Source organism: Perca flavescens, chromosome 5, assembly GCF_004354835.1.
Source record: "Perca flavescens isolate YP-PL-M2 chromosome 5, PFLA_1.0, whole genome shotgun sequence".
In the NCBI taxonomy this organism is placed as follows: domain Eukaryota; kingdom Metazoa; phylum Chordata; class Actinopteri; order Perciformes; family Percidae; genus Perca; species Perca flavescens.
In genome coordinates, this window is record NC_041335.1 from 21094609 (window position 1) to 21106612 (window position 12004).

General features: G+C 39.9%; 1 protein-coding gene across 1 annotated transcript in view; it reads left to right on the forward strand.

Moving 5' to 3' along the window:
* The window catches only part of LOC114555092 (glutamate receptor ionotropic, delta-2), a 235516-nt gene that overhangs the window by 75334 nt on the left and 148178 nt on the right, over positions 1-12004 (forward strand). Inside the window, exon 6 of the mRNA XM_028577198.1 lies at positions 2586-2705. Coding sequence (XP_028432999.1) covers positions 2586-2705 — 120 coding nt within the window. The remainder of the gene's footprint in view (positions 1-2585; positions 2706-12004) is intronic.

Sequence of the window (12004 nt, forward strand, 5' to 3'; positions counted from 1 at the left end):
CCTGGCATCAGTTCCATTCTACAGTGTATCAGCAGTGATGCTTTACTTACTGTGCGTGCCTGTGTGTTTAATCAGCGTTTTGGTATGCAGGGCCATTATGGTAATGATAAATACTAATTTGTGGCTGTTGATGAGGAGCTCTATTGATGTTGTTTGGTGTGAAAAATGGTAAAACTGCTGTTACACTGATCCCCAAAGTCTGAAGTGTGTGCTGTGCTTGAGAGGCTGGTAGACTACATGTCACTAGCCTGTCATTGGCTGTTATATATCCACCTTCAAGTCGTATGACTTAAGCAGTTAGATTTTATTGATCCCTTTATACACAATAAGTCCTGCGATTCAGCCCAAGATCTTCAGCCAGGGCCCATGAGGCTGTTTCAAAGTCCAAGCTTAACTCTCCCAAATTTATTATTGTTTTTATTATAAAAGAGGCTTGCCCTTATCTTATTTCACACATCAAAAAACACCTTTTAAGTCTTCTTTCTTATTTATATCTCTGATTTCTATTCAGTCTCATGAGCCCAGTGGCATGTTCTTTGTATCAGGTGCAATTTGAAGAAAGATAACTGTTGTCGATGTATTGTTCCAATACTGAGCTGACAACATAATTAACTGAATAATTATGAAAGGCAATTTTTCCAAGTTTTCCAGTGGGTTTTACCCCTGCCCAGTTTCCAAGGAAACAAATAAACATGGGGGAGGGTGTGTTTGTAATTGTGTGTGTGGTTGACCCAGGGGAATAAAATAATTAAATATGGTAACAACATACTGGTGTGTCGATTAATAAACCAAATGGCACATGAACATCATTTATGAACGGTATAATTTATATCGTAAAGGAGATACTAATGGCAACCACCACCCCACCCCCCTTATTTCTATACACATCAACACATACACTATGCACACATGTAACATGGAGGTGTACCCACACAAATATGTCTGAATTAATATAATGATTTGAAATTGTTACAAATAAGGCTACGGTGCAAGTTTAAACCTTAGATATGGGGTGTGGTTGTCTATGCAAGCGTTAATGATGACAAACCCCCCCACATGACTGGCAAAATCTATGTTTCATACACGCAGGATCAAGCACATACAGACACAGAGAATTATGAATCATATTAAGGAGTATAACACCTCTCCTCCCCTGAAGCAGGCACAGTGTCACGTTCACTGACAGGTCACACTACCGGGAGGCAGGACAAAGGTTGGGAACTGACACTGTGTCCAAACGCACTATTCTTTCATCAGCCTTCTGCTTATTACACACACCTCTGCGTGCTTCTGACTGCTCACTTTTTAACAACATTGCAACAAATTTAAAGTGGGATTTTCGAGAGGAAAACATACAGTATGGACACAAACGCATAGCTTGTAACACTACAATAAGGTACACAAAAAAGTAGGTTACTGAGAGACGAATGATGAACGACTGGTTAGTTATTGAGAAGTTCCTAAGTAACTGTAGTTACTGTATTAATTAATCATTAGGTAATAGTAAGTTAATGGGAAGTTTCTGAGTGACTGATTCAGCACTAGTGATTAGTTACTGATAAACAGACTGGTAGTTACTGTATTATTTAATCATTGGGTACACACACTGCTTCACTAACGGTAAGATAATGGTTGAGTAATCATTCATTAATGAGTAGCAGCTCATTAAGGATCGATCCAGCGTTGGACCTAAGCCAGCTTTCAACAGCGCTTGAAACCCAGGGTGGCAGGATTAAAGTGTGCCCTGCAGCAGCGGACAATTGCTTTTAAGCCTTCAACAATGGTAATGATACGGAATATACCTTGGATGTAAATGTGTATGTGTTGTGAATATCATTATTAAAATATATTACGAGAGTCATCCCGTCTCTCATCTATTAATTTTATCATTCATTGTATTACTACTTGTGAAATCCCAGGAAAAAAGAACTGATTACCTAATGTTTTATTAATACAGTAACTACCAGTCCGTTTATCAGTAACTAATCAACACACACTAACCTGATGTAATGATGGCATGAGTGACAATACTTAATTCCCAGGTTAATTATGCTGTACAGTAGGAATCACCACTGTTCAGTGAAGATGGCTTTTTATGATAATGCATTCAAATATCATGGTCCAATATGGTTGTGGTGCTTCTTCTCTACAAAAACTTAGAAGTAACATGATACCTTTGCATTCATTTGACATGATGAAGAAAGAAAAGAGTCACTAAAATGACTTGTGGTATAAATAGTTTTATTGGAAATAATCTTGTATAGTTTTTTGGGGGGAAATGAAATTGACCTTAGTGTGACTGGTCTGTTCAAAGCAGCTTCATGTCTCTATCAGAACAGAGACGAGCAAAAATACTAGTTGGGCCAGTGTAAACTGAGCCAATAAATAACATTCTTAGGGGCCATTCACATGGTAACGCTTTTTGGTGTAAACGCAAATACAGTAACTACCAGTCCGTTTATCAGTAACTAATCATTAGTGCTGAATCCCAGTTACTCAGGAGGAGATCACACACAAAAAGGAAACGCAGCAAAACATTACAGCACATCACAGTCAAATAAAAACATTCCATCTTGTCCTTGCAGTTTGGAGTGAGCGGACTCACCAGTTTCCTGGAGTTCAGTGACAATGGCTCGAACCCTAACATCTTCTTTGAAATCCTGGGAACAAATTATGGAGAAGACAGGGGACGCGGAATCAGTAGGGTAAGTAGTTGAAACAGAACCCCTGTGTGTGGTGTACTACTGTGGGTGAAGGTGGAATCATTTCTGCTCTAACACGTCAAGTGGATTTACATAATTCTTTGGATTTGACAGGGAATTTCACTGTACCTGCCCTTTACATTATTTTCATCTCATATTTATTCAGGCATTTCATTTACTTACACTTATTTACTACAGAGTACAGCCCTGCTACCTTTCTGTATTTTTTAAGGATTCCTCCCTTTATATTTGTATCTCTTTGAATTCACAGTTCTAGTCTTTGTTTTCCTCTGTTAGGTTGTTGTTTATTTTTTGGATGCAGCATCAGCCCAGCAACTCACCTCCCCTTCAATTAAGCCTGGTGTTACATAATTGGATTGATTCGAATAATTTTCAAAGTGGTATTTAGTAATGACACATGCATAATGAATCTTAACAGGTCTCCTGAAAGACATCCGTTCCCTTTACAGGCAAACGCACACATTCATATTTATTGATTGTGTGTGTGTGTGTGTGTGTGTGTGTGTGTGTGTGTGTGTGTGTGTGTTTTAATCACTGTGTGTATGGGTGCATATGTGTCCATTTACAATTTTTGTAAAAATATATTCAGTGACTCTCAATGCCAGCCAATTCTGTAAATCTGCATGTTTATATTGTTAGGCTCAGCATAACATATGACAAACAGATCAGGACATACTCCTACTGTATACTACTAAATGTTAGGCTAAGCATACCTATTTGAAATACACTACTTTTGTTCACATTTTTTATTGAAATTTTAGAAGTTCAAGTCCAATGAATAGCTTGAAATGGTCCAAAGGTAAGTGGTGAACTGCCTGAGGTTAAAAAAAAAGTAAGGTTACCCAAAACTGAAAAAATAATTTATATTTCAGAATTTTACAAAAAGGCCTTTTTCAGGGAACAAGAAATGGGTTAACAACGTAAAGCTGTTCTGCAGCAATGGAGGTTGATCAAGCTTTGAAAGTTGGTGCTACCAATTCCCACAGGTGTTCCAACTTGTCTGGATTACTTACAACCCCCTCTGTTTGTATAAACGTATTGTTGGAACACACTGTGGTACCATACCCTCGTGAGCATTATTTGAACAGTATTGTACTGCAGAAAGTAGCGTGTTGCCATAAAAATGGCGGGAAAAAGGCAATTAACAATGGAAGAGAGACAGACCATCATAACACTTAAGAATGCTGGTCTCTCCTACAGAGAAATTGCAAAGAAAGTCAAGGTGTCCGTGAGTACAGTATTCTTCACCATCAAAAGACACTTAGAAACTGGGGGAAACTCTGACAGGAAGAGGTCTGGCAGACCCAAAGCCACAACAGAATCAGAAGACTTAATAGTGGTCATAATAAGCAAGTCTCAGTTTCAACTGTAAAGAGAAGACTTTGAGCTGCAGGTTTGATAGGTCGAGTTGCAGCAAGAAAGCCATTGCTAAGATGTCAGAATAAGAAAAAGAGGCTTGCCTGGGCCAAGAAACATCGTCAATGGACTGCTGAAGACTGGAAGAAGGTGTTATGGACTGATGAATCAAAATTTGAAATCTTCGGTTCATCACGCAGGATTTTAGGCAAAAGGATGGTTCCTCAGTGTGTGACATCAACTGTCAAACATGGAGGAGGAAGCATGATGGTCTGGGGTTGTTTTGCTGGATCCAGGGTCGTGATTTGTACAGAGTGAAAGGCACCCTGAACCAAAACGGCTACCACAGCATTTTGTAGCGCCATGCAGTACCCTCTGGTATGCACCTAGTTGGTCAGGGGTTCATCCTACAGCAAGATAATGACCCAAAACATAAGTCCAAGCTATGCCAGAACTACCTTAGGAAAAAATGTATGGGTACTTCTGCAACAGAGTTGGGAAGAACTGTCTGAAGAATATTTGATTTCCATTGTAGAAAGAATGCCACGAGTGTGTTCAGCTGTTATATCTGCCAAAGGGGGCTACTTTGATGAGTCAAAAATTTAGAATACATTTTGGTTTATAAATTGATTCTATGATTTCTTTTTTAACTTAAATTGTTCATTTGTTCTATTTTTTCATTTCAAAGTACAATAAGACATTGAACTGCATGAATTTCAATAAAAACCTGGAAAAATTGGGGTGTTCTAAAACTTTTGATCAGTAGTGTATATCAATGTATTTTATTTTATAAAGGAAAGTATTGTCTCCTTTTTTTCCTCACAGTTTTAGTTCAAGTGCACTGGGATCGGAATAGGTCCTACTAGGGTTGGGCGATTGGACAAATATTGGCTGCATACATTGCTTGTTTTTGGCAATTCTTTTCTTTTGCTAATTCAATGGTCTGCCTCTGAAGAACGAGTGCTCAGTTGGCCTATTCTTTTAAGAATAGGTTGGATGCATTTTGCCTGTCAAAGGGTGTAATGTATAATTATAAAGCTTGTCAGTAATTTATTTATGCAACACAAAATATATATATATATATATATATATATATATATATATATATATATATATATATATTGTGTGTTGCTTAAGTCTGGAATACAGGATTTTATATCCTGTACCAGAATTGTTTTCAAAAAATTTCAATTAATATATTGGCAATCACCAGTTGTTGGGCTGATGGTTGGAAATTTTAAAGATATCGCCCAACCCTAGGCCCCCACTGACTACTTAATTTCAGTGGATTATGCATATAGGTGTGAAAACAGTAGGATTAACATATGAACCCAGACTTGCAATGTACTGTATAATCATTCATAGGATTCCATTAAACGGAGAGACATTACACACACACACACACACACACACACACACACACACACACACACACACACACACAGATTGTATGTCGTCCATACTGGAGGGATGTCTTTACAGATAACAGTTGAGTAAGTGAGCTGTGTGATTATGGATAATGCGAGACACCAACATAACGCAGCATGCAATCACAGACTAAATTAATCTTTAAAGCACAGCATAATTACATTTAGACACAATTCCCTAATCAGAGAGCATAATTACTTCTAAGGGAATTAAGCCACTTGTTATACAGTATTCCTGCCACAGTCTCCCTTAATACTCTAAACATTGGTTGGTCTGTCATTGGGATTCAATTAAATTCATACATGGAATCAAAGGACTAAAGAGAGGCTGACATTCCTCTCAGAGTGCTTGCATTATTCACTTTCTCTTGTAGCTGAATTGTGCCTTTCTCAATGATGTAGCACTCTAAAACTACGTTAAGACAGAGCATCTAACCTGCAAAAAAATCATGGCAGACATACTGTATGTGTCAGACTGGAGAAATGGTTAGTGAAAAGGGCTCTGACCACCCCACCACCAAGAAGAAAAGCTAACGAAAAGCCTAGCCTGACCCAGTATGTGTAAAGGCGCTGACACACCAAGCCAATAATCGGCCATTGGACAGTTTGGCAAGGTCAGTGACTCGAGTCTGTTCGGTGTGTTCCGTGCCGTCGTCCGTCCGAGGGGCCGTCGGCCTTCATTTTGGCCGATTTGACATGTATAATCAGCTGGGCGGGCACTGCCGGCAGTCAGACTTAAATGACCCATCTGATTGGTAGAGTGCTAATCCAGAAACGGGGGGTAGAATGAGCGTGACTAGAATCTCTCAAATTCTGACAAAAATCTTTTAAATTGACCTTCAGACAGATTCAGCAACTGCATGGCCTATTTCTCGCTTAAAATGTTTTCAGAAACACGTTTCAGTGAACTATTTTAGTACAATATGAGACTGTATTCTGAACAAGCCACCATGACAGTCTGTCTTTGAATTTCCGTAGAAACCAGACCCACGTGACGCATTCGTACAATCAGCTGCCGGTTTTCATTTTTGGGCGACAATACAAATTAGCGGCGCCTGCTGTTATGGAGACGTATTACGTCTCATCGCTTTAGTATGTTCTGAGGCACTTTTTTGAGGTTCGGCCGTCTGGTCAGTGTGTCTTCAGCTTAAAAGGAAAAGCTAAAAGGAAATAAAAACCTTGGCATAGCAGGAAACAATAAAATGGCAATCAGCTCATGCTGTTCAAGCATTCCATTACCTGCATTCATGTCCACGTGTGTAACTGTGAGGATGTTAAGTACAATGTCAATATCAATTTAAACCCATATCCTCTTCATTGTGATGGACAATGACAAGAACTGTTATGTATGTAAAATAATTTCTTCTATTCTCCTCTGCAGTGTGAGCAGGTTAAAGGTGGCTAAAGATCTCAATGTAAATTGATTATTATGAAAAGCAACCCTGCCTCGCTCACCCCAGGTTAACGTCTTCCCTGATGTAATGATGGCATGAGTGACAATACTTAATTCCCAGGTTAATTATGCTGTACAGTAGGAATCACCACTGTTAAGTGAAGATGGCTTTTTATGATAATGCATTCAAATATCATGGTCCAATATGGTTGTGGTGCTTCTTCTCTACAAAAACTTAGAAGTAACATGATACCTTTGCATTCATTTGACATGATGAAGAAAGAAAAGAGTCACTAAAATGACTTTGGGAGGAAATGAAATTGACCTTGGTGTGACTGGTCTGTTCAAAGCAGCTTCATGTCTCTATCAGAACAGAGACAAGCAAAAATACCAGTTGGGATAGTTTAAACTGAGCCAATAAATAACATTCTTAGGGACCATCCACACAGTAACACTTTTTGGTGTAAACGCACGTTTTGCATCGTTTTGCATCGTTTTGGCCAATCGCCAAACGAATCCTGTAAACACACTGCCTGAAGAGGCACTTTTTTGAAACCTGGTCCCAGGGTGAAAGAATTCAAAAACGCTGTCCTTGCGTCTTCGTTTGAACGGCGAAGCCGCATACTTGCGTATCGATGATGTCATCGCCACACCCCTCGACCTCTAGCCTTCGACCTCTTATCCCGCGACATCTCATAACGACAACAGTGGCGGACTACATGCTTGTGTTCCTGCTGGAGAAGATATTGAGCCTATTAGGGTTACTAGGGCAAAATATGTACAAGCTTTAATCGCATGCTCCGTGTCTTCTCCGTTTTTGGTGAATTTCTGTAGCAGAAACAGCGCCACCTATAGGCCTGGAATATGAATTAGTGTAATTGTGTAATTTACAAATGGATCAGTTTGGACGGAAATATTCTTGAAACAATTCCAGGGAAGACGGGGAAAAAAGGATTGTTTTGGTACGTGTGGACGTGGCCTTATTCAGTGTGGCCTGTGCACATCTGCCAACGTACTCACTAGATTATAACATATTTGTTAAGGGCTGGTGTGTCACAGAAACAGTCATTAGATTAGCTAATGCTTTGTAATTCTGCTTGCAATCACAGTTAGCAACATTGAGCAATCAGCAGTGATGGTGATGTATTTCACATTGCAATGCAGTGGATTTTTTTTTTTTTAAATAGCATCCACTGGTCAGGGAATCTGTCAGAAAGAGCCACATTAATTTCTCAATTCAGTTGAACATTTTAGAAATGTTAATAAAGGCAGAGTAACATCAGCCATCAAAAGACATGCAGCAGTTTTTTGTGTGTGTTATTTTCACAGATTGCAGGCAAAGTTGCTCAATTTAATAAATTGGGGAGCAGTTGTATTTCAATCAAACATAGAGAAGGGTTCATCGTTTTAGCAGCTTTACTTACAGGTATTCTTTTGGAAATATCCCTTAATGTAAGAGTTATGTTCAGTGTTACAACATTTTAACGTTAGAATGTATCTTACACTCCCCACGGTCACATTAGAAGGCTTGTCTGCTGAATATTTGATCTTCAGCCATTGAAAACCTTTCTTAGAGCAACCTACATTCTATTATTTAGCCTTCACCCTGTGGTAATGTTGTGTCTTTACAGCTGGGGACATTGACAATGACCTTCCCTAGAAGAAACATGTATAACCAAAAATTCAATAAATTATAGATCATCTCTCTCTCTCTCTCTCTCTCTCTCTCTCTCTCTCTCTCTCTCTCTCTCCCCCCTCTCTCTCTGCCCACATCATGTGCATTATTTGACATACCATATGAAGTCAAATGTATTTCTCTTGTACCCAACTGCTTTCAGGACACTGATGTGTCTTTAAACAATATGGATAATGGGTGCAACCCCATGTATTTTATATAGGAGAGCCATTCAATGTATGCAATAAAGATTCTGAATAATGGACAACAGCCCCCTAAAAGTCAAACTATTGCTGGTACATTGAGATATAAAGTGAGTGTGTGTCTGCCTGCCTGCCCGATCACACCACTAACAATATATGCAGACTCTCCTAATTATGGTATTAACTCCACATTTTGCTGAGAATACCACTTAACCTGATCTTTCTTTACAATCCTCCCTCACTGTTCTGTCTACTCTGTCTTCTTCTTTCTCAAACCTGCTGAGAGTCTCACTGATGACAGACACATAGTCCAGCATTTTTGCTTTGTTTTCCTGTCGTACCTTATTAACTTATTCTTCTGAGGACCTCACTCTTTCTCCCTTCCCTTCCCTTTTCATATTTTCTCTAACCCTGCCTGCCATTTTATAACTCTCCCCAATGTGCTTTCATCTTTGTCAATCCTCAATTATTTGTCATGACATGCCATCATACTTCACACATATGCATACAGTTGTCTAGTGATAATGATAATAGCAGCACCTCAGATCTTCATAATTATGAATGTGTCACTGTGGTAAAATTGGCGTTCTGCTCCATTACCTTCAGTAGCAGTACATGGGAGCCTATATCTCTCTCTCTCTATATATATCTACAGGCATGCCAGGCTCCACTGCTCTCTTATATAGAGGCGACAAGTCTGCCACGTGTAATTGCTTCGTTAGCTATCTGCGACATCTTAAATGACTTCAGAGAGGAAAAATGGCATCAGATTTATACTTTAGAACCAGCACAATAAAAAAGGGTTGTGGCTAAGCGGGGAGAAGAAGAAGGAGGAGGGGGAGGCGATGAGTGAATGGAGAAAGACTGATGCGTTGCCAGATTAAGGAAAGGGTGAAGAAGAGAAAGGTAAAATGAAACTGAGAGAAGAGCTAGAGAGACATCTAAAAAGAAGATAGATGGCCTAATCCTTATAGGTCCCGTACAAGAGATGCAAGCGGCAGCACAGGTCATAAAAGAGTCACAATCATTACACCCTTACTCTCTTACACATGCTCATGCTCCCTTTTCTCTCTCACATCAGCACATATTATCAATCTTTTCGATGAGAGACCAGAATATTTTTCCCTCTTTACAAGAATCAATGGCCTGCAAACTGCAGCATTCTTAAATTGAGGTCACCTTCAATTATCATCTCCAGTGTCATCTGACATGTGTGGTGAATTATGCTAAGTGACTTCAGACAGTCATGGGACCTTGGAACCCTCCCTCAAAGTCCTGTCATCATGCGAGAAATATTTCTTCCATTACATGTTTTGAACGATTGAAGGACATTTTTTTTAATGTAATTGCTTAATGTGCCCACCTACTTAAACACACACATAGTAGCTGCAGTTCACTCAGAAACGCACGCAAGCCAAAGTACACACACGCATTTGCATAAATCATCTGGCATGCTTGGAAATGCTAAGCTAACCCTTTTGGCTTTGCATAACAATTAATGTCAGTCTGCGTGAGCGTCAGTGTGTAACATAGAGAGACACTGGGTTTAGTCTACTTTCAACAAAGCAAATACACATGCATGCAGAGAGGAGTTACTATCAATATTACCCATTTCATTTCTGTTTGTGTTCTGTTTGTCTCCTTGTGGCAAGAATAGTAGTGAATTTTTGTGAGCGCCTGTCCCAGAACAAGGAGATTAATATTTTATTTAACTTGTTCCAGCTCTATTGAATTTACAGTAATAAATCCTTTAAAAAAAAAAATGTTATGGTTGCTGGCACAGAGGGATATGAGTTTAAGAGATTTTCTTTGACGGTGTAGTCTATGGGAACAATCTCTAAATCTCTAACAAACTATGAAGAGATACATTTAATGGATGGCCTTTGCATGGTTGTTTTTTGCTTATTGGAGAAAACATCAGGGTTTCTCTGACACAACACAGTACCCTAAGACATGTAGATAGCAACTTCCTGCTGATTTTTTTTCCTTCTCAAACACTCACCTGTTATTGGTTCACAGACTAATATCCTGTTGCTGCTCTCCATCTTATGCTACTTTCATCTGGTTACAATGCAGGAGTACACCAGGACTCATCCAAATATCAGCTGTTGAAATCAAACATGTCTGTAATATGTACAATCATGACTTTAACTGGATTGGGATCTCAGTTTAGCATGCTGGCATGCTAACATTTGCTATTTAGCCCCATAGACTGTATACTAATGGACAGAGCAGGTGTGGCGTCACCCATTGGTTTGTGGAGATCTGCTATCTGTCGTCGAGTTTGCCGTTACGGGCGCAGTCTTCCTGGTTGTGGATGTGACGATTTTAGACGAGAAGGAGGAGTGAGGGAGGAGCTGCTTACACTCTACGTTACACACTTTCACTGGCAATCACATCATAGCCACGCCCTAAAACACCCCCTGCTTTATCGCCGATTTTAAAATCAACTAGACCATAATTCAAAAAATTAACATCATTCTGTGTTGCAGAAGACTTAAAACTAGCGATTGAGACCATAAACTCATTATGAAAATGTTTACTGAGGTAATAAATCAAGTGAGAAGTGGGTCACTTTCTCATAGACTTTTACAGAAACCGACCTCCTTTTGCAACCACATGTGTCGCTCATCAACTATAAACCTACTTAACCGACTTAAGGCGTTTTTCCATTACATGGTACCTGCTCGACTCGCCTCGACTCTACTCACCTCGACTCAACTCGACTCGGCGCACTGTGCGTCCCTTTTCCATTGCAGATTTTAGTACCGCCTCAGCGTGGCTGGTCGTCATAGCGACTGCCGTGGGCGTGGCTTGGTAGCGTTGCATTTCCCCCGACTCATTTCCTGGTTCTCCTGCTCCATAAACAACATGAAATCAACAAGATAGTTAACTTTTCCTGCTCCAGATTTCCCACCGTGGTCAGAAAGAACAGGGGAGACACTTTGTTTCTCTCACTATATGACTCTAGAGTCACTACTCGCTGCGGAGCTAATCGCCGGCACTCTCTCACTTCTCCCTCGCTCACCAGCTCCCCACACACACACGGCGACTCGACACACACACCAGCGCACAAGTATAACCATCAGGCCACTTGTATGCTACAGAGAAAGCTCTGCATGGAGCCTCCGGCAGCAAAAAAACACCGCTGGCTAAACTATTTAAAAATGCCGTCTGTCGCTAGCAATGCAGTGATCAGTGACGATTCTTTCCGACCAATCAGCAGC